General features: G+C 39.7%; 1 protein-coding gene across 2 annotated transcripts in view; it reads left to right on the top strand.

The window, feature by feature from the left end:
- The first annotated feature begins 326 nt into the window (after nt 1–326).
- Nucleotides 327–19,032, top strand: part of LOC140224443 (uncharacterized) — a 56,662-nt gene continuing 37,956 nt past the window's right edge. For both annotated transcript variants that reach the window (XM_072299470.1, XM_072299469.1), the window contains exon 1: nt 327–803. In XM_072299470.1, coding sequence (XP_072155571.1) covers nt 455–803 — 349 coding nt within the window. In that variant the 5' untranslated portion in view covers nt 327–454. The remainder of the gene's footprint in view (nt 804–19,032) is intronic.

Below are 19,032 nucleotides of genomic sequence, written 5' to 3'. Positions count from 1 at the left end.
CTTAAGTTCGGTGTGTGCATTAGGAGATTCTTCGGTGCAGCGTCGAAGAGTAAGAACTATCGGTTAAGATTCATCGACGGTTAATGGGCAAAACTTAAGTACGGCACGACTTAAGTCCGGTGTGTGTCATCAGGAGATTCTTCGGTGCAACATCGAAGAGTAAGAAGTATCGGTTAAGATTCATCGACGGTTTATGGGCAAAACTTAAGTGCGGCACGACTTAAGTCCGGTGTGTGCATCAGGAGATTCCTCGGTGCAACATCGAAAGTAAGAAGTATCGGTTAAGATTCATCGACGGTTTATGGCAACTTAAGTGCGGCCGACTTAAGTCCGGTGTGTGCATTAGGGGATTCTTCGTTGTGTGCATTAGGAGATTCTTCGTTGTGCGCATCAGGAGATTCTTCGGCGTGTGCATCAGGAGATTCTCGGGTGTGCGGTGGGATGCGGGTCGAGGATGCATCTCTCGAAAGACATGAGTGAGGAGGACTCGTCGCTGCTGACGGCGGACATATTGGCCGAGCGAACGTTGGACGGGCTCCTGGCCGAGCACCCGGGGGAGTTGGTGCGGACGGGGAGCCCGCACGTGGTCTGCACGGTCCTCCCGCCGCACTGGCGCTCCAACAAGACCCTCCCGGTGGCCTTCAAGGTGGTCGCCCTCGGTGACGTCATGGACGGCACCGTCGTCACCATCCGGGCCGGCAACGACGAGAACTTCTGCGCCGAGCTCCGCAACTGCACCGCCGTCATGAAGAACCAAGTGGCCAAGTTCAACGACCTCCGATTCGTCGGCAGGAGCGGCAGAGGTACGTCCCGAACTTCCTCATCTGCAGAATGTCGGAAGGAAGTTATATGCACCGCAATTGGTAGAAAGGAACCAAGCCACATCAGGTATTACCAAATGTAACAGGGTAATTTAATTCTTTACAAAGAGAACGTTTGTGCGGATTCCTTTGAAAAAATTGAGAATTTGCTTCGCACTATGCAGAAAATTCATGGAAATTTGCACAAAAATCAGCACAGCCGTTTTAATGTAAAAAATAAATTGCCAAGTTAAATTTGGCAATAGCTGATGTGGCTTGGTTCCTTTCTTCTTGACGCGGTTCAAATAATTCTTCGTTATGCATTCAAAAAGAAGCGCAGGGCCTCGCGCTCACCGTTGTTATTAAAATTCAGAAGACCTGCTCCAGAAAGTTACACAACAAGGTTAACAATATCACTCGCCATTAGGCGGATTTTTCGTGACTGGATTCGGTTGATTTTTTTGGATACACTGGAAAAAAAGTCGCTTGGACATAGATAGTCCAGACTCATTAAAACAATAACAAGAACAAGTATTCTTGACTCAATCGGATTTTTGCGTGAATCAAAAGTAAATCCGCTTAATTTAAGAGGCTTGCTTCTCGATCGAAGCATATAGTTCCGATTGAATCAAGAGTATTTTTTCTTGTTATCGTTTTTAAGAGTCTGGACTCTAGATCCAAGCGACTTTTTTTTACCAGTGTAGATGACTGTTGTATCATTTCTGGAATTCGGACCGGTCAGAATCGAGTATCTAATTTTCAACCATGTCCTGAAGAAAACCGCCAAATCCGGATTAGAAAGAAGCGCGCAATTTGGCCAATGCAACACGACTTAATCTACGCGATATAAAAGATCATAAAAATTGTAAGACAAATATATAAAAATAATTGCTCTTTTTACACTTTACTTATCACCATTACTTCACTGCGGTTGTTGTCGCTCAGTTTTTGTTTCCGTCGCAAAGAACATCGCCATTTTAGAAAAATTTGTTGCTTATAGAGGTTTCTGGTAAAACCGTTCACTCCCGTCCACTTTCCGGCCTACCGCCGCACTATGGTCTGGGGGCGCCAAATTGTGGCCATAAATCAGGAAATGATCAGAATATCATGAAATTTGGTGTACTGATGTTTTTTGGGTCGCTGAATTCAAATTTGACCTTAGTTTTACAAAATTCTTAAATCCAAGATGGCGGCAGGCCCTTGAAACCAAAAATTAGAAGAAAAGCCAAAATATGATTAGAATACCAAATTGAATGTCAGTTTAATGTTTTGAAGGTTGTTCTCACTATAATATGAAATCTATTTTTCAATGATCAAGAGGTTATCAAGGCAGAAGCCCCAAAAATACGTATTTAATCCAGAAAAATAAGAGGAGAAGAAATGATTGAAATTGAATCAAGTCAGTACTATGTTTTTCGGTCTATTGATCCTGACTGGAGCGTAAGTTAAAAAAATTGCACATTCAATATGGTGATATTCGTGTTAGCAAGACATATGGCATTATCCCTTTAGGGCGCCCCCTCCCCGAACCAAAAATTGTCCCTAAAAATTTTCATTTCAAGCGATTTTTTAAAAATAATTTACTCTTTGATCATCAAACCCTGCTAGCAAAATTTTCTAGATATACTCAATACTACTTAGACCTAAATAGCTTTGACATTCTTATACTCAATGGAGGCTGTCAACCATTCTGCGCTGATTTTCATGGTTAGAATTATTATAAAGACTCTAGGCCTAATGAATCGTGGCCAAAAATCCGATTTTTGAAAGTACGAAAATCTGGCAATCGAGCATATAATCCTTACCTACATCCTTTAGTAGGTGTGAAATGACCTATCAAATCTTATGTAATTGTTTTTATGATCAGATATATGGTGGCCGAACTTCACATCCTCCGAGGTAAGTAAAGAAACGTGAGAATTTAAAGTGCACGTTATCGTGTATTGCCTTGTGTCGTTTTGTTGGCGTAGATCCCCGATCAAATATGGAAAAGAAAGGTGAAAGTAAGTACTTTTTGATGGTTTAATCGTTTTTAGTATTAAGATTAATTTTATGACCACCATGAGACTCCAAAGTTTTTGTCCTAATTTAGGCAAAAAAATTGCCTTCACCTTAAGTTTTAGTTATCACTAACACGAGCTAACACGTTCTTATCAGTGCAAGAATGTAGCTCATATGTTCCTCTAACAGGATATCATAGGTTTTTTTGCATCTTTTTGCCTCTGGGGCCTTCAGACCCAGACCCAGATCAGACCCTAAAACCTTGCGGATTACCATTCTCGGGTTGCCTAGCCATGGAATTGAACTCGGAACCTCTTGATCTTATAGCCAGCACTCCAACCACTACGCACCACAGCGAGCCGAGTTAATAAATTTGTATTATGTATACAGGCTGAAGAATAAAAAAAAATACCCAAGTTTTATCCACCATTTGTCGTTTTTCCGGAGAAAATATTATTTTTGCTTAAAAATGAGGTTTTTTGCAAAAAAACTTTATTTTCCGGAAATCTGGCAAGTGCTGGAAAAAAAACTGATATCATTTTCGGATTCAGCAGCCAAAAATACATATGAATCACCCTATATCAAACGTTTGACCTTGTCTCATCTCTCTTATCTCCTTCTGCAATGAAATCAGATTGCGCAGAAAATCGTATAAGTCCCTCACTAAAATGACCCAAAAAAGGCCCCAGAGGCAAAAAGCGGCAAAAAGCGGCAAAAAAACCGATGATATTCCTGTTAGAGGAACATATGAGCTACATTCTTGCACTGATAAGAACGTGTTAGCTCGTGTTAGTGATAACTAAAACTTAAGATGAAGGCAATTTTTTGCCTAAATCAGGACAAAACTTTGGAGTCTCATGGTGGTCATAAATTTAATCTTAATACTAAAAACGATTAAACCATCAGAAAGTACTTACTTTCACCTTTCTTTTCCATATTTGATCGGGGATCTACGCCAACTTATCACAAAGCGACACAAGGCAATACACGATGACGTGCACTTTAAATTCTCACGTTTGTTTACTTACCTCGGAGGATGTGAAGTTCGCCACCATGTATCTGATCGTAAAAACAATTACAGAAGATTTGATGGGTCATTTCACACCTACTAAAGGAGTGTAGATAAGGATTATATGCTCGATTGCCAGATTTTCGTACTTTCAAAAATCGGATTTTTGGCCACAATTCGGCGCCCCCAGACCATAGTGCGCCGGAGTCTGGTCGAGTTTGGAATTTGAATTTGCCGGTTGCCAGTGAGCTCAACAACGTAGCGGATTGAGTTGCAGAAACCGTTTTTCATCAGGATTTGGTCGAGAGAGTCAACCAAATCCACTCGCGATTTTCATCAATTGTGTGTTACGCGCATATGCTAAGTGAACTTTTGCCAGTTACAAAGCTACTTAGGACGAGTGACATTGGTAACCTAGACGTGTAACTTTCCGGAACAGGTCATCTGAATTTTGACAACCGCGGCGGGCGAGGGGCAATGCGTTTTTTCTGCGTATCATCATATTCATATTTTTTTTTTAAGAGCTTTTTTTTAATATCATACTTTTGGGTGCCGAAAGATTCAGAGACACGACAGGTTACGTGTTATGGGTAAGATTTCTGGGGGTAAGCGGCTTCAGTAATACAGGGACTTTGGTGGGCCTTCCCTTTAAGACTTCTTCCGTACACTATACTCTACCGCATTTTTTAGTGAGAATACGAAACAAATTAAAAGCAAAATTCAATCGGTTTTATGATATATTTCGCACATTTCGTTTCCACTTTTCTTTCGTGTGTTTTACGTTGGTGTCATTCTCAAATCCCCACTACTGGAGGACACCAATGAAGCCATTGGCGCTCACATGGAAGTGCAAATGCATTAAAAGCTAGAACCCTTGTTAATGAATATATTTATTTGATCTCATGGGAGCTTATTTTGCCTACTGGGTTATTCGTACGGTCGGTGGGATTTTTTATAATGATACATTAAAATTTCCGCGCATGTTAAACAACAGCAAACGCTTGCTCTCCCCACAAATCTTGATTATTGTTTTTGTTGATGCCACGCAACTGCTAAATAATTTGAGTTTGATGATGGTATCAGAGTATATGCAATTTTCTACCGTCGATAAAACGTAAAATCGATAATTTTAAAGTACAGAGACCTCCCGTCCTCAGAGGTGCAGAGGCGGGGCATGCTGCGTTTAAGTCTCCGCCCGCTCCAATCTAAAATGGGATCATTTCCTGTGTGTGTTGGAGGAATTTTAAATATTTATTCCTCATGCGGGCAAATTAAATTTTATGAATACAAAACAAAGCCCCAGTAATTTATCTGTCAGAAAATTTCAACGTTCCTGATAAATTATAAAGATGGCAAAAATAGAATAAAACGTGCGACAGAATAAACTGGGATATGTAACTATTCCGTCACTATTATTTACTATGGTGCAAATAATTTAAAGGGTAGTTATAAATTTTACTTCGCTTTCAAGCATTTTCTATCAAAATTTATGCAAGAATGTTGATTCATTTTTACGGCAAATTAATAATAAGCGGAGTATTAGGATCTCCGGGTATGGACGGACTAGCACTTTCGGCACATATGAAAGCATGTAGGAGGTCTATTAAAGCCAACAATTAGGTTTAAATTTTTAGAAATGTAATCAGTCGTATATAAGTGCACTACAAATCTTTTATAACATTAATTGTTTATTTTGATTATACGCTTATGGCCTTTCTCTAAAGAAATGTCAAGCATTAATTTTAAGCCACATAGTTATAGCGTATCGATAATAACAATACAAAAAATCAACTTGGCAAAACAGTGAAGTATTTACCGCTGCAAATTCTGTAAAATATATTTGGCACAACGAAAGATATTCTGTAAAATATTTGGCACAACGAAAGATATGCGACCAATTTTTTCTTTCGACAATCATAGTAATTAACCTCTCGTTTTTTAATATTGGAAAGGGACTCCAATCTTTAAGCTTCCCAAGTGTAGTTAATGTTAAAAACTGATTTCATCGTCCACTCACACACCGTCAATTTTGAATACACTTGCATCCAATTGATTTTACATATATTTTCTAATTATTTTCTGCGCAGTTTTAGTCTTTAAAAGAATCACAGATATGCCATTTTAGCATGAAAATAATGTTCTTAGTGAAAATTTCAAAAATTAAAGATAGTGAATACAGCAATTTAAATGATAAAGGATTTTTCATTAGGCTAATCATCAATATTTTTTTCGACTGTCATGCCGTACCCATTTACTCGACTCCCTAATTACTGATTTAATATGTTTAGTTCTTACTATGCTAGTATTTTAGCTACACCTACTGGAATTATTGTGATGTGATGAAAAATTTTCTGCACAGTTATCATTTGTGAGTAAATTGTGATCACAATAATTTTTAATTATTGTTTTCTCAGTATACCGACAAGACAAGAGCTTTCGCATGACTTAAAAACCACAATCCCTGCGTTGTGATTAAAATTTACAGTCGGGAATCAGGAGGTTAGCTTGTTGTGCCAATTTTAAAAACCACCATAAATACTAAAATGTTATATTTTTCAGTATAAGATTGATTTCTTCCCGTGCTTTGAAAGGCAAATACATGACATAAGACACTCTCAGGAAAAAGTCCTGAATGTAACGATACTGTAGTGATGATTACATACGGCTGTATTCATAATCGTTTCTGTTTGAAAGGTTTGTTGTTTGAAATGATGATTCATCCTGTAATTAAGAGAAGTATAATGTATGGTATCGGACAGCCTGAGAGAAAGCAAGTTAAACGCACTTTGAGTGGAATTCAATAAATGATAATCTCTTTTCAAGAACCCCTCACGGACGGCAGCAATTTACCAATGTAAAAGAGAATGATAAGTATGAAGAAAATTCTATGATTTTTTGAAAAAAAAAAAAAAAAAAAAAAAAAAAAAAAAAATCTTTGAAGATAACAAGATAAATAGTTACACAACGCAAACAGACTAAATTATTAAGAGCAATAAAGTAAGTAAGGTTAAGTACACTGGAAAAAAAAACACATTGGATCTAGAGTCCAGACTCTTAAACACATCGACAAAAAAAAGTACTCTTGATTCAATCAGAATCTAGCTTAAATCAAGAACCAAGCCTCTTAATTTAAGCGGATTTCGTTTTGATTCAAGCAAAAATCCGATTGAATCAAGAGTATTTTTTCTAGTCAATGTTTTCAAGAGTCTGGACTCTAGATCTAGTGTTTGTTTTCCAGTGTAAGTTACTTCTTGGACAATTCTACGGAAAACAAACCTATTGTAGAATTGATAGAGTGATTTTTTTTTTTTTTTCAAACTAATTCCTAAATTTTTTTCATAGCAAGGGAATTTTGCCGAATTACGTTGTGAATTTGAAATTGTCCCTTCGCGAAACGTCGATCAAAATCCCGTTTAACCCCTCTATTTCTGTAAAGCCGTATGAGAGGGGAAAAGCTGTTCGCGTGTGGGCGTGCACGGTATCATCGAACTTTCAAAGTTTTCCACAATGCAGAAATCTTTAAACGACGATAATTTCAACGGTAATGAAATATGAGCTCCTGGAAGTCCTGGAGCATTTGATTATTGATTTTATTCTATTCTTATGACACTTGTTGTCTAATAAGCTTTAGTCTTTGAAAATCACCCCTATCAACGTGAGTGATTTGCTACAAACAGTGCGCGCTGAGAACGTGTGTGCGCCTCCCGTTTTTGGAAAATGCAACGCAAACATTTATTGAGTACGATTGGTTGCATCCAGGGACCGTCATCAAGGTCGTATTTTTAGATATGAAACCCATAATACCAAGGCAAAATAGTTAAAATTTAAAAATGAGAATATGTTTGTTCATTGTTTAAATATTAGGACCTCCTTTGAATTACGTTGGTATAAATTAGTGGACAGCTGCTACAAGCTACTGGTAAAGTTAGGCACTCAGTCAGCCATTGAGACAGATATGAATGACTATACAATCTAAAAAAACAATTTTCTTTCACATTTTCCACGAATTTTAATGAGCATTTCAACATTTAGATAGAATAAACCGGCTGTACTTTATTCTTTGATTAATCAGTATATTTAGTGCATGTATTTTCCGTTTATTATATGCATTTTTCATCAGCGCAGCGCTCCGTTTCACGTGACGTTTCGAGTTTTTTGCGCTGTCAGGAGGAACACGTAGTGACACGCGCTCTTGATTTTGTTTCGAAATTATCTTTCCGGGTTTTTTTTTGTATTTTAAATGGTAATGGTGATACATTCTTAAGTTCGGTGACGGATATTGTTTGTTTTCATAAACTTCCGAAATTGGCGTAGGATTCTCGGAAAGATCGAGGCAGGAAAATGCAGCGTGGTGAGTACAAAAAGATTCTAGGAAAGGACCGACGCGACGGGAAAACGTGTTTAGTGCGTCTTTTAACTGCTAAAATAGTTAAATCGCAAAAGCTTTTTTTCGTAAAGTGATAAGCGAAAAGGATAAAAAGGGAACAAGAGAAAGAAAAATAGGTAAAAATAGTCTTAAGCAACTGCAGCCTGCGTGCGTGGTGACGTGAGGGAAGTTTCGTTCTGAGGTTAGCTAAAGGCTAGCAAGCAAGGTAAAAATAAGGTAGTAAGATATCCAGTAACCCAGTAAGACACCTATTTTCAAAATTCTACAATTGAATTTGAATCAACATTTCTGAATTAAGGCATTTTATTGTGTTTTTTTTTTTTTAAATTCTCCTTAAACTCCTCTCAATCACAATATAAACCATATGGGTGACTTTGTTGACAGGAGTCTTTTGAGGAACGACTATGAGTAAGTAATTAAATAGGACCTTAAGCCACAGCTCCACTCTTATTTTAGTCTATAGCGGGAGAATTTAACACCTCCTCCAGTAAAAGCTATCAAAAGCTGCTCCTTCGATACGCAAATAGGCAATCTGCCACACAGCGACCGAGACGAGCGTCCCATGCTTCCGCGTGGTTTACGAGCGTGATAATCTGATGAGTCTTTAAGATGACTCATCAGAGGCGGTCGTGATAACGGCGGGAATTTCCGAAGTTGGAACCGCAGCTAAACGGAACCGCGCCCGCGTCGCAAAGGAGGCGTTAAATTAACTAAAATGCGGTTGTTTTAGGCGGGAAAGGGGGCGGAGAGGCGGGGCGTTTAAGATTCTTCGGCGCAGGGACGACCACCGAACCGCCTGCGCCGGGCCCACCTTTGTACATTCGAACCTCGTTTCGTCAGGTTTATCAACACTTATTACGCTGCGCAATAACTCATTCCTATCATGCAGGGTTGCCGGACGTGTAAAACTATTTGAGAAGTCCATGCTGGGACCGGGGATTTACGACTCATCGGACTTTTCCTGTTCGAAGTTTTATGAATGGTCCATAGTAGAGTGGATTAGAGGGGAGAGTTCCCAGAATCGTGCATTTCTGGAAGAAAGCATAAAACTTTCAGGCTATCATCTTTGCGTGAAAAAAGTTCAATTTCGCAAAAGAGCCCAAAATTCTAACTTAGTTCTCAGGAATCAACAGCTCATACGCTGTCTCACGACAAAAATTGAAAACCGCGTAACTGATGAGAGAATACGGTTAAATAGTTTTCAATACAAGTTTGGCAAAACAGATCTTGTTCGATTGATAAATTGTTTGCTTGCCAAGTGTTGACTCTTTAAAATCTGTTATGTGACGTAGAAATGCGGTAATAAAATAAAATCACAAAAGAAAATAAGAATAATGCCGGGAAGTGATAGTACAAAAAACTGTACAGATTTGCTAAACAACCAAGAAATCTACTTCGTTAAAAACGGCAAGTCTCATCTCGCGCGGATTTCGCCTTCAATTGACAATGTAGGCAAAATGGGCTCCATCGCGTTAGAATAGTGGTATCATTGCGCCGCGCCGTGTGCTGCTTTCATACCTGCGGATTAGCGTTGGTCAGAATTGCTCGTTTAAGACGAGAACTTTTGGCACGCATGATAGAGTGAGTCGTATTTCGGAGAAACAATGTCATTCACGGTGGCAATCACTTTACTTTTTATTTGTGAATAACAGTATTTCTTCAGTTCATATGGTGAGTAATGGTTCTTACCGTCAGAGTTTCAACTCCAATCAATTTTTTCGAAATTGAAATCTACATTAATCGAAAAATAGAGTTAATCCAAGGGACGAAATCGGAAGTATTTCAATCAACATGAACAATCTAGGGTTCATGTCCTAATCAATGGAGATAGCTTCTTTTTAATTTAAATTCGTCCTTTCTCCACTCACGCTATATATAGACTCTAGAGCAAGTTATCTGACACTTACTTTGTTCACCAATTTCCAATGCTCAGATCAACACAACGTGAGGTTCAAGAATATTTTATCCCTGATGATGGCAACAGTGCGAGCGGGTTGAAGGGCTCACGGTGCGCTAGCCGAAGCGGAGGGACTATGAATCATTTTCCCGCCTAAACCGCGCGCGCCGCCCCTTGAATCCCTGATAAATTGCCGCATTTTCATTAATCACTCTAATTAAGTGCGCTGGAAAACAAATCGCGTATTATCTGGGGCAGTATCCCCAAAACAGGGTTGAAGCAGATAGCTCGGTGCTATGCTCCATTCCTGAAACCTAGCGGGTGGTGTGAACCATCTTGGAATGATAACATTAACATTGTACATCTCATGCACCGTGAAATTCTCGAAATAAAGTTTTAGGTTCAGTTCAGTTGCAGTTTCTAAAGACGTCAGAATGCTTGAAATTTTCGCCTCTTGGCCGCTAGGCCCTGGGTCGCAACTTCTTAGATTCACACTAAATGAAACGTTTCATCAACAAAAACTGGAAATTGTAACTTGCGCCTTTTTGGGCATTTCGCACTGCATGAATTTTTTTCAATTTTTTCCTTTGGAGAGGTTATTTTCTTACTCCTACGCTACATATACATATTCAGCTTGGGGCTAACTTAAAAGACTCGTTTTTCAAAATTAAGAGCTACACCTTAGGCTTGGGCATCGAGCTGTTAGAGAAAGGAACTAGTTCCAGATCAGTGCCCTTTAGTTTCTGTTACAAGAATACTTTTATAGGAATTTTTCATTTTCAAAATTCAGAAAACGCTTAATTCTCCTGAAGTAACGCAAACACAGTCTCATAAAACCCAATTCGGCGCATGATCCGCCTGTCCGCGCCTTGAGGTAAGAACTCAGAAAAGAAATAGGGTTATCGAGTTAGCGTTTTAAAAAGGACGCAATCTTAGATCGGTGGTCTTCCGCGGGACAAGTCGGTGTCAGTGGATCGTGGGGACTAGAATCCTGGATAGGGTTAGTCCGGTAGTATCCACAAGTCGGTAATTTTTGTGGTGGTTTATCAGGTCATGGACCTCTTAGGATCAAAAAAGGCAGTCAGCCTCAGAACTTTAATTATTCAGAATTATTTACTATTGCCTGTCATTTCAAAAATTATTAAAGCTATCCTCTAGACTTTGTTTGTCACAAAAACCTCAACTCTGCAGAAGAGCGCTCTTTAATAACTAATTTTGGCCTCATTTGTTTGGCATTAGGGGCCTTGGCTAATGAGCGCGAGCATGAATATATGCCCTTGCGTCGGAGATAAAAATGGCATTACCATATAATTTCGTCTCTTGCTAATGTTTTTGTTAAAAAATCGTATATAATACCTCCGAGACAGTTACAGTCGCACAAGCTTAGCAGCGCCTACGGAGCTTACAAGGTTTTGCATAGCTCTCGACTTATGATATTAGGTTTAAACTATTACACTTATCGTCCCTCTTCTAACGTATGGGCGCAACTCCATATTCGCGAACGTCCCAGAAAGCATGGAGCTATACGGACAACAGAGCAAAGTAAAATGAGCCCTTACGTCGGAAGAATGACATTATGTCCTTCCAGACAACCACACATATCGCTTAACTTCTGTCGTACACACATGCGCTCAATGGAAAATTACCAATTGGATTACATTTCGCAATAAGGAACCACTAGCTCTGACTCTTCCATAAAAGCACCTTTCTGCTTAGGGAAACCAATAGCATACAGGGTTATTCGAAAGTCACGCACCACTGGCCATGAGGGGGGTGCATGGCCATTTGAAATTTTTGAGTTGCCCCCGCTCCCCTCCCCCTGTAACGAGGCAAATCCCGTTTCATCAGAGGCACATACGTCCTCTGGTATAAGATAAGCCAACGTTACTGTAGTTGCCGGAATGAGCTCGCCGGGATCCTGGATTCGGGCGCCAATTTAAAAAATGCGAGAGTTTGAAAGAGGGGAAGAATGATCAAACTCTTGTGTCTCAAATTTACAAAAAGAATGTCCGTTTATTAGCTAAATTTGTGAGGATCCTACTCAACCTACACTCAAAATGAGGATAATAATAATTTAGCCGAAATGCCACTCACTAACGTGCACCTCAAGGCTTAAAATTGCAGGATACATGTAAGAGAAGAGGAGGAGTGAAGCTGGGCGAGATGCTACTCACTAACGTGCACCTCAGCACAGAGGAAGAGAAAAGAGGAAAGTGAAATGGACAGAAGGCTCGACGAGATGCTACTCACTAACGTGCACCTCGAGTCGAGAAAGATTTAGGAAAGATGAGAGAAGAGGTGACCCTCCGGAAAGGAGAGGGTGATGAACAATGTTTGGCTTAGAGGGCTATCAGATTGATTTGAAGCTATTGAAAGACGATCTCGACATTCGTTGCAAAATTTTTGTTACAAGAAAAATTAATTAAAATATAAAATTTACAGAAATGGATGTAGGAAAATTTCCTACAGAAGTTTATAGTAGTTTAGAATTTTTTACAATTTTTCGTTTTGGGTAAATCTACGGAAAACCCTGATTTCGCAGTTATCTTCGAGAGAGAAAAAAAAGGAGAAACAGTATTCCATTTCTTTTCATTATTCAAACAGCTGATGTACCGTCACCGGGCGTCGTGGCGCGGTGTCGCCAAGCCGTGACACATTTGTCGCTATTTTGGTCTACAAAAGAAGGGGAAAAACTTAAAACGGAGAATGAAATTCTTCGTTACAAATCTCCTCCTTTTCGGAGATGAGGAGACTGCTGTCTTGGAGCTTAAAATATACATTTTATGAAAGGTATACACAAAAATTTGAGATACGCTACTTTCAGCTTTTAGGGCGAAATCCCCAAGACAATTCACTAAGTTACTTCATCCTGAACAAAATTACGAAAAAGATTCTATGAGAAAAAATAGAGGAAAATTTCTGCATGATTTTACAGATTAGTTACAAAAGGAAGACACATGACATTGACATGAATTATTATGTTAGATTGAAAATTAACAGAGGATTAACAACGGAAAACATATGCAGAAAATTTAATGGACACAAGTGAAAATCAGAAAAATACAAAACTGGCCATTAGGTAATTCAAATAGAAACCGGAAAAAAAATTGTTTTAGTTGAGCTGACCATAAATCCATAAACTAGACGTGACCCTTACTGCAATAGTTTTACTGTTGGTTTTTTGTCTTCCATGTGTCTGATAATGAATCGGTCCAAATTATCAAATGACTGAGAGCATCATAATGTACCATGTAGACAACAATATCTTTGATTGAGATTTTGCGAGAATTTTCACAGCAACCAAACAATAGCTCAACTCGAAAACTTGTTTGCAGAGTCCTCAAATACGGGAGATTGGTCAAAACACCTTCTTGGCTAGTCAAATCCATGAACCTAGCAAGTCATATGGTGGCCAATTCTTAATTCCACACAAAAAATCGGACTCCCAAACTACAAAACTGACAAGGGGAGGCTACCGATTGTCCACCTCAGATCGGGTTCAAATTTGGCAGAGAGGTAGAATAGGTTAATATAAGAACCCGTATTTTTTTTTAGGTGCCAATGCCCAGCCGTTTTTGAGTTATGAATTTTTGAAGTTGCCGTTTTTTCGTGTCAGCGACGCGCTCAATTTGAGCCTACTGTGCGCGCACCTTTTAATGCGATCTGAATGACGACATGGTCATGAGAGACAGTTGTCCAAGCGGTTAGCGCGCTCGCCTGTGATGCTGCAGGTTCGGAGTTCGATACTTGATCCATACACTTGATTTTTAAAATTGATTATTTTGTTTTTTAATCGCTTCATCACAAGAAATTGTAAGTCACCTTGTAGACGTTATGATTCTAATTATTTTTTATGTATATTTTATATTTTATTTTTTTTTAATGAGTGTTTGACAATAAAGGAAAAAAACATAATTAGCATCACAACGTCTACAAGGTGACTTACAATTTCTTGTGATGAAGCGATTAAAAAACAAAATAATCAATTATAAAAATTAAACGTACGTAACAAGTATCGAACTTCGAACCTGCAGCACCACAGGCGAGCGCGCTACCGTTTGGACAACTGTCTCTCACGACCAAGTGAACATTCGGATCGCATTAAAAGGTGCGCGCACAGTAGGCTCAAATTGAGCGCGTCGCTGACACGAAAAAACGGCAACTTCAAAAATTCATAACTCAAAAACGGCTGGGCATTGGCACCTAAAAAAAAATACGGGTTCTTATATTAACCTATTCTACCTCTCTGCCAAATTTGAACCCGATCTGAGGTGGACAATCGGTAGCCTCCCCTTGTGAGTTGAGACACTGGAAATTACAAGTGGAAGAATTCTACGTATTTACTATGTCAGACTACCACCACTGACACTAAGTAACTCCCATCTCAAATTAAAAGATTTGCCAGGTGCATTTAAGATTCCTCAAGTGATCTTACATATTCTTATTATTTATCAAGACAACATTCCACGACTGTAGGTAAACCCTAAACCCTACTTTAAAACCAACTATGTGCAGAACTACATCTTCGGGGTGCGCAATAGATATACGCGGGTCAAAGCTTCAATTTTAAGGCTATAATGTAGCGAAATTTCAAGAATACGGAAACAGGTTGTCAAAAAAAAATATGCTGGTCATTCATAAAATGTCAGGTTCATAACTAAAGTGGATCAGCAATTCTACAATCTAGCCGTTGGTGCATTGACATCACAAAACCGTCAATTCCAAATTCACACCAGGCGTCACAAAAAAAGAAATATTGCTTGTCCAAAACACAAATCAATGAAACCTACTTAAATCATCATACATAAAAAATTGACCCAACACTGTTCCAAATTTCAAGTGATAAAACGCATAAAAAGTAATCATCTTATTCAGAAAGAAAATAAGTGGAAAACATTACCACCATTACATTTAACGAAGTAGTTCGAAAGAATTTAAAGTTTAAGGATAAAATTTACAACCTTCTGTGAACATTTTCTAGGGCGTGCTTCAAAGCTCCTGCGGGTTCAAAAAAAAATAAATCATATTTTCCAAAAAGTACAGAGTTGGTATCAAAAATGATTGGTTTCAAAACTTTAAAAAATTCACAGTTTCAGTGGTTTCAAACATTAAGTTTCAAAATTCGTAGAAAATTCAAAATTCGCGTATGCCAGACTCACAAGTTCAGCTAACAAGACATTCAGGGGTACAAATTTAGATAAGGTTCAAAAGAAGTCCCAGTTCGCGGGCTGCCACTTTGTAACGAGGCAAATCCCGTTTCATCAGAGGCACATACGTCCTCTGGTATAAGATAAGCCAACGTTACTGTAGTTGCCGGAATGAGCTCGCCGGGATCCTGGATTCGGGCGCCAATTTAAAAAATGCGAGAGTTTGAAAGAGGGGAAGAATGATCAACTCTTGTGTCTCAAATTTACAAAAAGAATGTCCGTTTATTAGCTAAATTTGTGAGGATCCTACTCAACCTACACTCAAAATGAGGATAATAATAATTTAGCCGAAATGCCACTCACTAACGTGCACCTCAAGGCTTAAAATTGCAGGATACATGTAAGAGAAGAGGAGGAGTGAAGCTGGGCGAGATGCTACTCACTAACGTGCACCTCAGCACAGAGGAAGAGAAAAGAGGAAAGTGAAATGGACAGAAGGCTCGACGAGATGCTACTCACTAACGTGCACCTCGAGTCGAGAAAGATTTAGGAAAGATGAGAGAAGAGGTGACCCTCCGGAAAGGAGAGGGTGATGAACAATGTTTGGCTTAGAGGGCTATCAGATTGATTTGAAGCTATTGAAAGACGATCTCGACATTCGTTGCAAAATTTTTGTTACAAGAAAAATTAATTAAAATATAAAATTTACAGAAATGGATGTAGGAAAATTTCCTACAGAAGTTTATAGTAGTTTAGAATTTTTTACAATTTTTCGTTTTGGGTAAATCTACGGAAAACCCTGATTTCGCAGTTATCTTCGAGAGAGAGAAAAAAAGGAGAAACAGTATTCCATTTCTTTTCATTATTCAAACAGCTGATGTACCGTCACCGGGCGTCGTGGCGCGGTGTCGCCAAGCCGTGACACATTTGTCGCTATTTTGGTCTACAAAAGAAGGGGAAAAACTTAAAACGGAGAATGAAATTCTTCGTTACACTCCCTAGGGGATCAAAAACTGGAAAGTACCTAAAAAAGTTTCCCCCTCGATATGCGGAAAAACGCCTTGACCCGCAAGGCGATATCATAAGTAGAACTAAAGTTATTGCCAGTGGTGCGTGGCTTTTGAATAACCATGTAAATGCTGTTTCTAAAATGAGCCAGGAATAATGGTTCCTTATTGCAAATAATGTGGTCCAATTGATACGATCTTTGACAGTTACGCACCAGTACGTTTTGGCTCGAGTTTTACAGGGTTGGCAGGAAGCTGCGATCCGCGATGAACCGTGGGCGGGGGGGACAGGGGGTGGAAAGCCCGCGCTAACGATAGGTGCCGTTGCAGTGTTGCCCCACGAGCCGCAACGGCCGCAAGCACAAGTACGGCACTCAAGAAACTCGGCCGCAAATAAGCCAAATCCCCTTCCGCCCCCTGCCCCCCGCGCCCCCGCCACCCCCGTCGCGAGCTCCACCACACTCACCGCAGCCTCGTCGCTGCAACCGCCTTGACCAAGCAGAGGCCGACCGATCCCACCTCAAAAGCCCCATCACCGACCGACGACGACGCCAACGATGACTCGAGACACGGCCATTGATGAAGCTTACGACATACGGCACATACTCACCAAGAGAGCATTATGTGTAGAAAGTGTATATCGATGATGAAAGTCGGCAATCACATAACTCGTTTGCGGTGTCTGAAAATCTCCGCCTCCACGTCATTTTTCTAAAGGAGAGCAAATTGACATTATTTCTTGAAGTTTTTGCAGAATTTTCTTCGCATTGAGAAGAAAAATCATGACAGTTTTAAAGAATTGCCGTTGAGTAGTTTTCCATTTAAAAAATAAAGTATGACAGGAAGTCTGCGACGTCGCAAACCGAGTTATGTGATTGCCGACTTGCACCGTCGATATGTGATGGAGTCAGGCTAAAGGATCCTTGAGGTCAATCTCCGCCGGAGGTAAACAAATATCCACGCATCAAACGAGTTTTGCCGATGAGCTTTTTCAGGCACGTTAATGTTCGTATTTTTGAAAATTATTACAACGCTAGAGTCAAAAGTATGTTAACGTACGGATGTGAAGTTTGGCAGCTGAAGAAACGGACACAGGATATACGAAGAGCAACGGAGATGGATTTCTGGAGGAAGTCTGCAGGAATTTCTAGGAGAGATCGGGTCCGTAATGATGGAGTGCGTCAGATAATGGAAATCGAAAATGACATCGTGTTCGACGTCATGACCAAACGACTTGTCTGGTACGGTCATGTCAATAGGATGACGGAAGAGAGGCTGCCAAAGAAGATGCTTGATTGGGTTCCTCCTGGGAGGAGACGTAAGGGACGCCCAGTGAGAGGTTGGCGACAGGGGGTGTTAAATGAGATAAGAGATTGTCAACTCCCTGATGACCTGTGGGAAGACCGAGCTTTGTGGCGATTAGGCGTCGCACAGCGCCAAAGAGCGCTATAAAAGCGACTCATATATATATATATATATATATATATATATATATATATATATCGGGTCCGTAATGATGGAGTGCGTCAGATAATGGAAGTCGAAAATGACATCGTGTTCGACGTCATGACCAAACATCTTGTCTGGTACGGTCATGTCAATAGGATGACGGAGGAGAGGCTGCCAAAAAAGATGCTTGATTGGGTTCCTCCTGGGAGGAGACGAAGGGGACGCCCAGTGAGAGGTTGGCGACAGGGGGTTATGGATGAGATGAGGGAGTGTCAACTCCCTGATGACCTGTGGGAGGACCGAGTTTTGTGACCGTTAGGCGTCGCAGAGCGCTGTGAGAGCGACTCTTGTGTATGTATTTTTGAAAAGTAAAGGGAGCACTCACAATTGAACCAGTGAGTATTTGTGAACAGTTCTGTTTAACCGAGGAACTCTCACCGAGGGTAACTAAATACAAAGGCACAAGCAAAGATGATCACATCCAGATTCGCCTTCATTTGATAGGTTAGGCATACTGGGATCCTATAGGTTACTTCAGTGGTATCAACAATCTTAAAGAATGATGACAGGAGATCTAAACTGCCGTGCTAAGAAATAACGCCGTATGAACATTCGAGGGTTGCCAAATATCCTTTAATAAAATGCTTATTTTTGAGGAAATTTATGGATATCTTTCCCTGTAATTTTCAGGCACTTTGGATGAAATTGCGAATTAAATTATTTGAAAAATTGGAAGAAAAATATTCATAAGTTTACTGGGAAAGTCGTGTTTTATCTAAGGCAATGTGGCAATGCCTGAAGGTTCATACGGCGTTCTTCCTTAGCACGGCAATAAAGGTTTGGTGACTAGTGAGTTCAGCAGGCTAATTGTAGAGTACCTACCGGGTGTCCGTAAAGTAACTGAAAAGTGGGTAGAATTTTTGAACAAAAAAAGATAGAAGGTCGCGGTTTGTGGCATTCTTCATCATCCAGAGGGGGAACTTTTTCGATGGGGGGTTTTTCTTGGTGGACCCCCCTGGGGGGCAACTTTCAAAATTCAAATAGCAACCCCCATTTTTTTAGACATGGTTAAAAAGAACTTAAAAAGACAAGAAAAATGACGCAAATAAAATTAAAATCGGTTCACTCGTTCAAAAGTTACAGCCGGTCAAAATTTTAAATTGACCACTTTTCAAAAAATCACCGTTGAGCTCCCAATTACCGAAAAAACAAAAACAAACCTGGAATGAAAAGTTTGAAAAGTGCCCTTTAAGGCAAGGAAAAACATCTGACGTTGTCACAAGTTTGAATGGCATTGTTTCAAAATAAATTTTCGGAAAATTCAACATGGCGGCA

Source organism: Bemisia tabaci, chromosome 4 (genome assembly GCF_918797505.1).
Source record: "Bemisia tabaci chromosome 4, PGI_BMITA_v3".
NCBI lineage: Eukaryota > Metazoa > Arthropoda > Insecta > Hemiptera > Aleyrodidae > Bemisia > Bemisia tabaci.
Note: the sequence above shows the minus strand (reverse complement) of the source record. Positions and strands in the feature narration are given on the sequence as shown.